This window comes from Salvelinus sp. IW2-2015, linkage group LG23 (genome assembly GCF_002910315.2).
Source record: "Salvelinus sp. IW2-2015 linkage group LG23, ASM291031v2, whole genome shotgun sequence".
Classification (NCBI taxonomy): Eukaryota; Metazoa; Chordata; class Actinopteri; order Salmoniformes; family Salmonidae; genus Salvelinus; species Salvelinus sp. IW2-2015.
In genome coordinates, this window is record NC_036863.1 from 42,789,401 (window position 1) to 42,801,944 (window position 12,544).

A 12,544-nucleotide genomic window follows, 5' to 3' on the forward strand; every position below is an offset into this window, starting at 1 on the left:
TTGTCACAGACCTCGGACGATCAAAACAAAGCCACGCCTCATTCATGGTGGCTAGTCCTCTAGCGCTATAAAATGAAGACATAAAATCGTGTGTAACCCTTCCTATAAAGTGCCCAAGTTTCTCTAGATATCACAGCCACAACACGGTCACAGTGAAAAACAAAGCCYAAGACGCCACCTTCTGGTGGCTTCTCCTTGCATCCGTCTCCATGGAGGTAGACACGTCAGAAAAGCTGGAAGAACGGAACTTCCTCATTGTCTAACTACAGAACCGACATAAATAACAGTTCGTGACATCAACCTACTGCTGCATAAAAATACATAAAAAAAAGGAATACTTCCACCACAAATCAGATTTATTTGGTCTTATCGTGTACGATACACATGTAATGCAATGCCACCGTCAACAGAAGCAGACCGCAGGCTTTAAAACATTCTTATTGCTCTTATGATTATGTACATGGGGGGGGGGGGGGGGGGTGATAAGTCATTGAAAACTGTAGGCTAAACCAGGAATAATACATWGGACCTTGTGTACAATCAAAGCAATCTTAGCTCCAGTAAAATACTGTTCACAAGGCTGTCCAAGGTAGGTTATAGTATTTCATAGTACTGACACTTCTGACAGAAGCACTTTAACCAAACAAGACACCATAGGAAAAGGCTGTATCAAACGCAAACAATCGACATAAAACAGGGATAAAGGTATCTTTGTATTGTCAGAATTGGTGGAGCTCGGTAATAGCGATACACTGCAATCAAAGGCAATTCATTAAAAAAGTCCCCCCCAAAAATGTATAAGCCCATTGCATAATTACAGGAAAACCATGTCAAAATATGTGGAATCTCCACATACAAAAGCAAAAGACAGAGTAAGCCTAAAAGTTGAATTTCAATGGCTTTCACATGGACGACCGAGAGTCCTCACGGTTCCACAACCTAATAGAAAAGTTCCAAAAGTGTCATTATTGATCTAGTCAGAGTTGGCAGTGCTTGCTGGTGTCTAGACTCTGGTCTACTTCCTGTGTGTGCAGGAGGTCCGGGTTTAAGTTGCGTGTTTCGGCGATGAGACGTTTGACCCCCACCATCCACTGACTGACCTCGTTAACATGGTCCACTATCAGAGCCCGGTGGATCTCATCAGCAGCGTCCCAGTTACAACTCTTCAACTCTGACAGGAGCATAAGGACAGGAGCGTCACAGACGTGGTTAGGTCATTTGAACATTTGTTTGTCTCATTTGTTTCATATAAAAATGGTGGGTGACCCATTTAAATCAGAGATGCAAACTGCTGAGGGACCAAAAAGGTGACACTTTTTTTGTTGTTGCACTGAAACATGCAAAGAAAATCCCTGCTAGGGGGAAATGCAGGTTAACTAATTAAACAACAAAGAATATGATCTAGATGATCAGTCTCTGTGTGTAAAATAAAAAGTGGTTCATGTGAACCTCAATCACAGCTAAAAAAAAAAAATGCTAAAAGAAAGCAATCCAATGTTATTTGTTGCCTAGACTTTACTGCAAATGACACTCAAGTCTTGAGAGAAAACAATACACTAATACTGCAGTTAGCCATGACAGCCTTTATAATAGAATGCTTGTGACCACACACATCTAAATATTGCACTTAGGGGAAAAAACCCCATCTTAAAGTAGAAATAGAATGCCTGTTTGTTTCATTCTATTTTTGCTCTATTATAGTGGCCACTATAGTAGATATTGATCAAGTACACAAGGCTACATGTGTGCAAAAAAAACGTTTACAGAGTAAAAAGTATTTTAATAATCCCCCTAAAAAAGTCACACACATGTTGTCAAGTTCAACACAACAAWAACAATATCTTTGGGCTACACKGCACATTATTACATTGTACACTTTCTGCAGAGAGTACACCTGGCATACCCCTTTTTATACACGGTATTGAAGAAGTGAGAAAGAGGGAAAGTGCGTGGTGTTCCTTTCACCTCTATAGTGACATCCTGTTTAAGCCAGAACCAGCTCCAGCTACACTCGATCCCTGAATCCACTTGTTTAACAAGCAACGCCTCCTTTTCACTTAATTCTCTCATTTTGAAAATTAACCACATACTATAGAGGGACAAACATTAGTTCACAGATAGTAGTTAGTTAACTTTTCACACAGATTGCCAGAGTCCAGTAAGCAACTAACGCGTTATAACTTGAAGAACGGCAAGGAGTCTTATAATGTTGCCAGTTAATACTATAACGAATTGGTYCGGTTACTAACGTTGSCTCATCTGATGTTGTAACGTTAGCTAGCTGTCTGACTTCATTAGCAAGCTAATTTTCACACCATAAACTCAATTATTGATCAGTTAGTAAGTCGTCTTATTTTGCTCAACATTTCTCTGGCCAGCTAACGGAGAATTCGATCCAGCTAACGTTAGCAAGATACTTAACCATGCTAATAGTTGTTCCACCACACTTTCTCCCTCATTTCAAACTCTCCAAATGCCAGTTGTTTTTCGGTTACAGCTCATGAAGTAAACTTCATCACCTTCTCACCCCCGTCTCCGTGGTCAGGCTTCTCATCTACCTCTTCGTTATCGTTAAGGGGACGTGCTGCTAGATAACGGGAAAGCTGATGCTGTGACTACCAAATGGGTTGTCTCTTCTCTTTTCAGTCACGTGCTGCATTCTGTTATGTGAACGATGGGCTGAGCCTTGGATACAGTCAGTATTGCTCCAAACCCGCATTACCCTATTGCATACAGCCGGTAGTGATCCAACCCCCCCCMMAAAATATACACGAATGACGTAGGTCACTAGTTTGCATCCCCGATTTATTTTTCATCAGTAGAAATATGACCTCATCTATCAAACTATACAGGTTCTCCTACCTTGCACCAGTCCATTCATTCTTCTCCTAACAGGAAGTGACAGCTTCCCAGATTTCCACATGTCCTCAAAGAGCTTCAGACGCTTCGCCACATCATTACACACCTGTTTCTGCAAGGGGCACAAGTAAAAAATTCAGCAATTTGGTTAGCAAAGCAGTGAGTGTCATTTCAAACAGTGCACTGCACCATAACAGAGCTACATACAACATGCTATTTGTAAATGGTTTGTCAACTGTGGCTGGGAATTAGAGCTATAGAAATCATTCTTACTTTGACTGTGTGTCTACAAGCTGTCAGTGCCCAGTTGAGAAGAGTGACTACATCGTCGACATCTGGGTCACTCTCTGATTGGCTACTGGAAGAGTCTGTGTGCTCTACCACAGGGAAAGGTGGTGGAGGTGTGGCCATCATCATCACCCCAACAAGAGGGGCTGCGACAGGACATGGACGAGGGGGCGTGTTCATACTACATGGAGGGGCCAGTGGGTTGGTAGGAGGAGTCATTGGAGCTGTTCGGGAAGGAAAATCTCCTGGGACAGGACCTGTGGATAAATAGAACCAGGATGATTCATTATCTGCTCTGACAGTCTGGGGAAAGTACAGTCATCAGAAAGACAATCTCACAACCCCTGAGTAAACATCAAAAGTACCAAGGTACTTAAAAGATCAATGAATTTAAACCATATTCAAGGCACAATTTCCAATTCTCTGCCAAAGCCTAGAACGTACAAGGGGATCCTGTGAGTTGAGGTGGGGGCACTCTCTTGTTGAGAGGGGTCCTCTTGGGACCACCTTGTGCTGCTGTCTGCAAACCATAGGAAAACTGTGGAGGGTCATTCCAGCCCCGCTCCTGATTACCTTAACAAAGGCAGAGAGGGTTTTATTTATTTTTTAAACTACCAATTTACTAACTACTCATTAGCAGCTAGCACACAGTTGAAGTCGGAAGTTTCCATACACCTTACCTAAATACGTTTAAACTCAGTTTCACAATTCCTGACATTTAATCCTAGTAAAAATTCCCTGTCTTAGCTCAGTTAGGATCACCACTTCATTTTAAGAATGTGAAATGTCAGAATAATAGTAGAGAGAATGTAATATTTCAGCTTTTATTTCTTTCATCACATTCCCAGTGGGTCAGAAGTTTACATACACTCAATTAGTATTTGGTAGCATTGCCTTTAAATTGCTTAACTTGGGTCAAACGTTTCAGGTAGCCTTCACAAGGTTCCCACAATAAGTTGGGTGAATTTTGGCCTATTCCTCCTGACATAGCTCTTGTAACTGAGTCAGGTTCATATGCCTCCTTGCTCACGCACACTTTTTCAGTTCTGCCAACAAATTTTCTATAGGTTTGAGGTCAGGGCTTTGTGATGGCCACTCCAATACCTTGACTTTGTTGTCCTTAAGCCATTTTGACACGACTTTGGAAGTATGCTTGGGGTCATTGTCCATTTGGAAGACCCATTTGCGACCAAGCTTTAACTTCCTGACTGATGTCTTGAGATGTTGCTTCAATATATCCACATCATTTTCCATCCTCATGATGCCATCTATTTTGTGAAGTGCATCAGTCCCTCCTGCAGCAAAGCACCCCCACAACATGATGTTGCCACCCCGTGCTTCACGGTTGGGATGGTGTTCTTCGGCTTGCAAGCGTCCCCCTTTTTCCTCCAAACATAACAATGGTCATTATGGCCAAACAGTTATATTTTTGTTTCATCAGACCAGAGGACATTTCTCCAAAAGGTACATTCTTTGTCCCCATGTGCAATTGCAAACCGTAGTCTGGCTTTTTTATGGTGGTTTTGGAGCAGTGGCTTCTTCCTGTGGATATAGAGACTTTTGTACCGGTTTCCTCCAGCATCGTCACAAGGTCCTTTGCTGTTGTCCTGGGATTGATTTTCACTTTTCGCACCAAAGTACGTTCATCTCTAGGAGACAGAACGCGTCTCCTTCCTGAGCGGTATGACGACTGCGTGGTCCCATGGTGTTTATACTTGCGTACTATTGTACAGATGAACGTGGTACCTTCAGGCATTTGGAAATTGCTCCCAAGGATGAACCAGACTTGTGGAGGTCTACAATTATTTTTCTGAGGTCTTGGCTGATTTCTTTAGAGTTTCCCATGATGTCAATTAAAGAGACACTGAGTTTAAAGGTAGCCCTTGAAATACATCCACAGGTACACCTCCAATTGACTCAAATCAAAAGCTTCTAAAGCCATGACATTTTCTGGAATTTTCCAAGCTGCTTAAAGGCACAATCCACTTAGTGTATGTAAACTTCTGACCCACTGGAATTGTGATACAGTTTATTACAAGTGAAATAATCTGTCTGTAAACAATTGTTGAAAATATTATTTGTGTCATACACAAACTAGATGTCCTAACAGACTTGCCAAAACTATAGTTTGTTAACAAGAAATGTGTGGAGTGGTTGAAAAACGAGTTTTAATGACTCCAACCTAAGTGTATGTAAACTTCCGATTTGAGCTGAACATGAACATGAAACTGATTATGTTTATAATCATGATCAACATCATGTGATAACGTTACCTGTAGTCACGCTCAAATTAGATGTCATAAAGCAGTGGGGAAATAACTCAAGTGAAGAGGTAGTGTAAAGTCTATGCAAACGCATCTTCAAGATATTTTGACAACTTTGTTAGCAAGAGAGCAATGTAGTTTGATAGTTACTGCTAGCTAGCTTGTCTTCAAACTAGCTTGCATTATAACCCTAGCACAGTTGCAGTACACTGATGTCTATCGTTAGCGAACTTTTCTCGCTAAATAAACAAAGTAGAACTATTCAATTGGACAGAACATACCTGGTTTGATGTAAAGGTCCTCCGCCTCCATGGCTTCTTTTCTTCTTTCATATACAACAAATCAACTTGTTTTCCGGGACACGTGGACAGGATGTTGAACATTTGACATTACGCATGTCCGGTTGGTCAATAGAATAGAATGGAGTAAATTTGTACATTTTTCTGGTCTAGTAAACAGTGGATGACTTAATGTAGAGCAAAGTGCCCAGATTCTGGGTAATGAGACTAGACTTCATGTTGAAATAAAAGGCTCTTTMTTTGTAAGAGGAGTTGAAGTTGAACTTTGATAAACATAACACACAAAAAAACAGAACAGGATTTCCAAGCAATTTATTATTCCAGCATAGACCACCACAGTGTGGACCTAGTGAGGTATAACTGCGCGAAATAATCACAATTTAAAATAGTTTGCATTTACATGACATCCTATTTTCTTTTGTGCTAAAATATTGCAAATATATAGAGACATATGTATTTACTAGTAGTATAAATAGCAAAAGCCCAAAACATCTCAAGGTGCTACATTAGCATTTTTATGACATTACCTCTCCCAAGTTCTCCTGGATAAAACGGATTTCACTTCTCCATCCATGTTATTTTACGCCAAAGCTCCACCTTTTCATTCTTCCAACTGTGACATGAACCTTCCACTAATATGGAGACCTGAGTTATTTTCTCATATAATATATATTTAGAATGGGGGAAGAGGAGCTGTTGCATATCGGTAATATATAGCATGACCTCTCTGAGGTGCCATTGCTTTTATGTGCCCAAGTGTTTCACAGCATACAGTGGGCCGGCCTACTGTCGCAAATGACTTTGAAAATCAGCATGCAATAAACCAAGTGCCTTTCACCCCCCCCCCCCCCATACTTAATTCAATGCAGTGCAAATAAGTCTGTATTTTGGGGGGAATCACAAAAGTGATATCAATTCAGTGTGTTTTGGTGTTTTCTCAAGTGAAAATGCTGTTTAGCGTGTTCTCCAATAGGAACAACATAACACAGGCTTTCAGTGGTGGGGACTGGTTGCATTTAGAGTTTAGTCATTGACTTGATTTCTAAGTGTTTTCAGTTTTACTAGTGAGAGTCGTCTTTTTTTTCTTCATTGCCAATAGCATGGAAAGTACCTGAGCAAAGCATTTCATTCCCAAGCGTGTGCGAAAGCATGCAGTGCTTCTGTAGAGCTTCGGGGGACTGTCTACATACCTTTCTAAATATTATTATTATTTTTTAACACTTTTATGCTTTTTGTGCTGCATGTACTAACACAAACTTTTTTCAGAACAGAACTAAAACACCTTCTCTTTCACTCTAATGTGAAGACCACTGTGGCACTGGCGCCACTCCTGAATCCTGCTTAAAGGGATTCTTTCTGAGTATGCTGCATCAAAATTGTACCAAAGCCCAGATCTGATTGGACTTCATTTGCTGTTGACAAACTGGGGTCTCGGATGTTCATCGGTCTGATTCTCGATTTTGCCACGTCTAATTTGAATAATGGAGGAATATATAGTGTGATATCTTCTCTCCCATCTTTATGATGCCTAATCTCACATTTGAAATCTATTTGTTGTCAACTGTCAGAGGGACTATAGGCTATAAATCGACACACTTATATGAATATATCTGAAGCTAAAGATCCCTTTACATTTATTAGAAAGAACAGTATAGGTATTTAACACAACCTACCTAGCTACATTGATTGTACAAGAATGAGGTCACTGTTACATTTTGCTGATGTTCAATATCAGAAAACTATATTAAAGAGTAGTCAATTACTGCACCATATTTTTTGCTACTGTATGCTTCACTTAGAACCAGGTGTATTTGTGTATTTGATGGTATTTTGCAATAAAAGTACAAGATCCTAATGACCTAAACTCTTCCTTGACAAGAAAGGTGTGGAATGTGAGAGTACAGCACCTCAGTGTTCTTTTCTAAATCTGTACCACAAACCAGCCTCGTTGAGATATGTTGTATACCCAAGGAAACACAGTAGAAGCAGAAATGCAGCACGTTTGTTTTGTTTAAGATAATGGTCATCCCTGCCTGGTCAAATAGAAACTCAGCTGGCCTTCAATCTTCACATTCTAATGGCTGGTTATACATCTGTTATACATTCTACCCTTCCCCTAAAACTGATTTGCCGTACCTCCCTTTACCCAAGTCCCCTTCCCTCACTCGCTCCCTCACTTGCTCCCTCCCTCCCGCCTCCCTCCCTATCTGGTTGCTATGGTGTGGAAACTGCTGACTGTTTATTTCTGAAAGTCTCAAAAAACGCCAGCATGCCCTTTTTGGCTGTGGAGGAGCCAGTCATGGGTGGGGACAGTCCTTGGTGAAGGGGAGCTGGGAAAGTGAAGCCGTCCATGGAGTTGGCCCTCTTCACCTTGGAACCCGCCTGCCACATTTTAGACCTGGGTGGTGGAGTCTGGGCCACCAAGCACTTCTGGTACTGGACCTGCAGGGGGCACAATGGAGCCATGTTAAGCAGTGACCTTAGTTTCTCTTTCATTTTAGAAAGATACCATACATGACTCATGGCTCTAGTACATTCTCTACCGGTACCTACTAATTCCATTAAAATATTCATCATTCAGCCATGATAGCATGTATAAATTCAAGTATTTTTCATGCTAGCTTCACCTCTGCGTCTACAGAAGCCATTTTGTACATTAGTTCTCCAGTCCTGTGTTTCATCCCTCAGGGTGACCCCTTAGTCACTCACCATGCACGCAGCCTGCACAGCCTCAGAGATGATCCCTGCGTCTGGCTCACACCAGAAAACATGACAATCAAACCGCTGCGTCCCGCCATCCACTATCACTGCAAAGGTGTGTGTGTCATGGCCCACACCCAGAAAGGTCAGGTAACGCACTTGACATTCCCAGAAGGGATCATCTCCATCCTGAAAGAGAAATCCCAGAGAAGGTAAGAGAGAGAAAGGGAGAGAGAGAGAGAGAAAGAGAAAGAAAGCGAAAGAAGGAGAGAGAGAGAGAAAGGGAGAGCGAGGGACAAAGGGAGAGCGAGGGACAAAGGGAGAGCGAGGGACAAAGGGAGAGAGAGTGTAAGAGAGAGAGAGAGAGAGAATCAGGTGGACAGAGAAATGTAATAATTTCATTGGTTGGTCTGACCACTGCATTTACAGGTTTCCTGAGCACTCCTCACCTCTCCTTTCCAGAGTGAAAGCACAGTATCAGAGATGTGGATGACGATGGGCTCCCACTCGTCACTGTCTGAGGTGTTCATGATGCTCTCTATGGCCCGGTTCAGCACCTCCATACCTGCCAGAGGGTCTCACATATAGCCCCTTAATAAAGTTGCTTCAGTAACAGCACAGTGACTTCTAAAAGTACTGCAAAACCAAGGTTACGGTTAGATCACCTGTTTTGAGAGGAAATGCTCCTAGCGTCAACTCTTCTTCATTGTAACACACAGTATGATCAAACGACCTTCCAGTGATTGCGAACCTATGCGATCATCCCCTCGGGTGTGTAATCGCCAATGACGACTAATGGCTTGTCATCATTAATAAGAAAACCTCTTTGGTAGCTACAATCTGCCTTTATTGCTTTGCAGAAAGCCTTTAGTCAACTGAAATTGGTACTTAACGCAGGTAAAACCAAGCATATGTTGTTTTCCAAAACGCTTAAAAATGTATCTRATGATTTATGCATATATACATTGGATGGCCTTTTAAATATCTGGGCATCTTGACGTTTAAGAAGTTAAGACTTAAAAWGGSCTTCCTTTATAGGAATAGACCATGCCTTTCGTTAAATAGCAGAAAGCAAATCATTCAGTCGACATTCATACCGGTTATAGACTATGGCGATATTGTCTATATGCATGCAGCTGCCACTGTATTGAAGCCATTGGACGCAGTTTATTACAGGCAGCAGGTTCAGTGCACATTACTGCTTTCGGTATCAGAAAGTAGACTGGCCCTCTTAGAAGTCTCATAGATCGTTGCATTGCACTCTTTTTGTATATAAAGCCCTCTTGCACTAACTTTCGCAGGACCGTACTTCATTGTTAACCTACAGACGTACGAGCTACCAGACCCGGGATCAGGGATGGCTAACTCTGGGGATCCCTTCTATCTCCACTGAGTTAGGTTAATCTGCTTTTCGTTTTTTTTCTTCTTCACCTTACTTGTGAAATAATCTCMGAAACAATTGAAAGGTTAAATAAAAACCTCAGTGGACCATAATATCTCAGACATAAAGCATCTGTGACTGGGCGTTTATGTCAGTTAGTCAGCTGATCCAGCTAACGACACCTCGATGGATGCTACCGTTTTGGAGCCTGTAATCAATAATTCATTTTTTGAAAGAGTGCCGTGTTACATACTGCGAGACGACGCCTCGCCTGTGGACAGCCAACTACACAGTGAACCTGAGAGTTAGCTAGCCATGAGACGTGACTCKGCGTATTTGCTGAGGATAAAGAGACGATGTCCGGTGTCTCGTTATCCAGCACCAATTTTAAAACATGCCTGTGACTCCTGGCTGCTGTCTAATCCTCTATATCTGATGATGTGATATTACAGATCCTGTTCCCCTGTTGACTCTCATGGTTGTTATAGGAAAGGGAACATTGGCTCGTTTAAAAAAAATCTAGTTCCATAGATGACAAGTTTGATGGTATTTTGCCAGTTTAATACATCAATAGGATGAGATTAGAATACAGTACACCTACCCATCGCCCTGGAGACAGGCAGGTTTCCGATGTACTGCACCTCAAACTTCTGCACCCTTTTCCTCATTGCATCCAGGAAGTCCACTGCAGCAAAAAATACGAATAAAATGTATCATGTGATTTCTGCCATATTATGGAGTTTACCATCCGTATAAACTACACATTGTAGCTGATGGGTTTCTGTGGGCTCTGAGCTCAGCCAGGCTACAGCACCTTGACGTGGCAGATCCTCAGGGGAGATGTTCTCCATGGTGAGGGAGCGGGCCATAGATGGGCTTCTAGTCGTCTTCTCTGCCATGATCTGGATACACACACAGACACATCCTTCACACTGGCTCACTCTAGAATGAACCTAAACTACTACGGTGGGCTAAAAGAGATGTTCAACCACTTCCTATGCTGGAAACCTTTGGTTACCTTTGAGCACATTTCATGCAAAGCCGTGGCGATGGTTTTTGCTGGGGCGTTACAGCGAAACACATGGCACTTCAGCATACAGGTGTCTTTGTCACTGGCCACAAAGGCAAAGTCTCTGTAAACGGTACAGAAAAACAAAAGCAAAGATTAGCACAGAGAACGGGCATCTATATGTCTGGTTTGTGGGGAAGTTAACCGACTTCACAATTTATCTGGTGATCTGGTACTGTGTGTATGACAAGATAATAGCATTAGTATGAATGGAATGGAATTCCAAAGCCATATTGAGTACACGTGACACATCAAGCTATTGCTTCTTCTGCACGACTACTGTACCGCATGACCGCGTTGGTCCACTGAACTGAAACCAACGGTACACCAGCCAGTATCACGTAACAGTTGGTTTGGTAAAATGCACAATCATCAAACGACTAAGCAACTGAGCCCTGAAGACAGCACAGGCTCTCGCAACATTGATGCTATCAGTTCCATTCTGGCTCAACACATTGTGACCTCAGGCTGTGTCCCTCAGCAGCTGATAGGAATAGGCCGTGTCAGATGTCAGGGCTATAAATACCAGTGATGCATATGGACAGACATTGTTCTCAGGACTTTGAGGAACAGGGACATGGAATACGTCGCCCTGTCACCAATTTCTAATATCAGAAAAGGATGCAAGAGATTCACGATCTCTTCTACGCTATAATCACATACCAGAGCAAAGATACTCAACTGACAAGTAGTTAGTTCATAAAGAACTGTTCTGTGTGCCATGTGCAGTTGCTAATTGGGAAAAAGCTCAGTGGTCGCAGTTTGATGGCTTTCTGTGGCTTTACGTGTGTAATTCTCTCTATAACATCCTTCGTGAGTTTTGAAAGGATCTTGAAATGACCTCGAGCAACAGTGCTGTTTTATAGTCCACAACTCTGGTGCACCAGAATATGCCGATGCCTGGGAAAAGAACTAAGATACCTGCAGCTTTTTAATTATTGAGGGAAAAGAGGGAATAACAGATGGGCTTCCCTTTTGGCATCGAAGGTGGGCCCACAAACGGTAGGGTGGGATCCTTCCTCTCTATTAAATCTSAGGGAACCACTCAAACAGATTGGCAGTCAGTGTAGGCCACTTTGTCCTCTGATCTTGTCTACACAGCATCTCGCCACCACGTCACAAAGAAAGAGTGAATCTGCCTGCCTTCATCTGAGGCCGTGTGTGTATACAATACTCTGTATTCTGACCAGGGTGGAATGACAGCTATTTTATGACCGACGTAGCCGGCCCTAGCCTTTTGGGGGCCTTAAGCAAGATTTGGTTGCGGGGCCTCCCCACCTAGCGGGCAAAACCTTTTAGAGGCCCCCCTCTTGACAGAGGAGAGAACATTTGCCATTTTAAAGTACATTTCGTGCAATTCTACACAGTTCGCCATGGGGAGTAGAGAAAATGTTGCAGGTTTAAAGCAAGCTTTCATGCAATTCTACTCATTTTGCCATGGGGCAGAGAGAAAAAATTTGTCGTTTTACAGCTAATTTCTCCATTTACCATGGAGTGGAGAGCACAGAAGGTTGGTGGCACCTTAATTGGGGAGAACGGGCTCGTGGTAATGACTGGGGCCAAATTAGTGGTATTGGTATCAAATACATGGTTTCCAGGTGTTTGATGCCATTCCATTTGCTCCGTTCTGGCCATTATTATGATCCGTTCTTCCCTCATCAGCCTCCAGAGTGGAGAGACATTT

The 12,544-nt window shown here is 42.4% G+C and overlaps 2 protein-coding genes across 4 annotated transcripts in view; both read right to left on the reverse strand.

Annotated features, from left to right (window-relative positions):
• Window positions 1-338: 338 nt before the first annotated feature.
• On the reverse strand, window positions 339-5,797 carry LOC111950350 (steroid receptor RNA activator 1). 3 transcript variants are annotated; one of them, XM_023967857.2, is made up of 5 exons: window positions 5,693-5,797; window positions 3,592-3,720; window positions 3,133-3,404; window positions 2,863-2,971; window positions 339-1,171 (listed from the first exon to the last, which is right to left on the reverse strand). In XM_023967857.2, the coding sequence occupies exons 1-5, from the start codon at window positions 5,721-5,723 to the stop codon at window positions 978-980; spliced, it is 735 nt and encodes a 244-aa protein (XP_023823625.1). In that variant the 5' UTR covers window positions 5,724-5,797; the 3' UTR covers window positions 339-977. The 3 variants fall into 3 exon arrangements, with proteins under 3 accessions (XP_023823625.1, XP_023823624.1, XP_070290751.1); XM_023967856.2 differs by having other exon boundaries at window positions 3,592-3,712; window positions 5,693-5,773; XM_070434650.1 differs by lacking the exon at window positions 3,592-3,720 and having other exon boundaries at window positions 5,693-5,791.
• Window positions 5,798-6,005: 208 nt separating this feature from the next.
• LOC111950349 (amyloid-beta A4 precursor protein-binding family B member 3-like) overlaps window positions 6,006-12,544 on the reverse strand; it is a 30,777-nt gene continuing 24,238 nt past the window's right edge. The window contains 6 exon segments of the mRNA XM_070434651.1: window positions 6,006-8,152; window positions 8,420-8,599; window positions 8,860-8,975; window positions 10,393-10,476; window positions 10,606-10,693; window positions 10,810-10,924. Coding sequence (XP_070290752.1) covers window positions 7,925-8,152; window positions 8,420-8,599; window positions 8,860-8,975; window positions 10,393-10,476; window positions 10,606-10,693; window positions 10,810-10,924 — 811 coding nt within the window. The 3' untranslated portion in view covers window positions 6,006-7,924.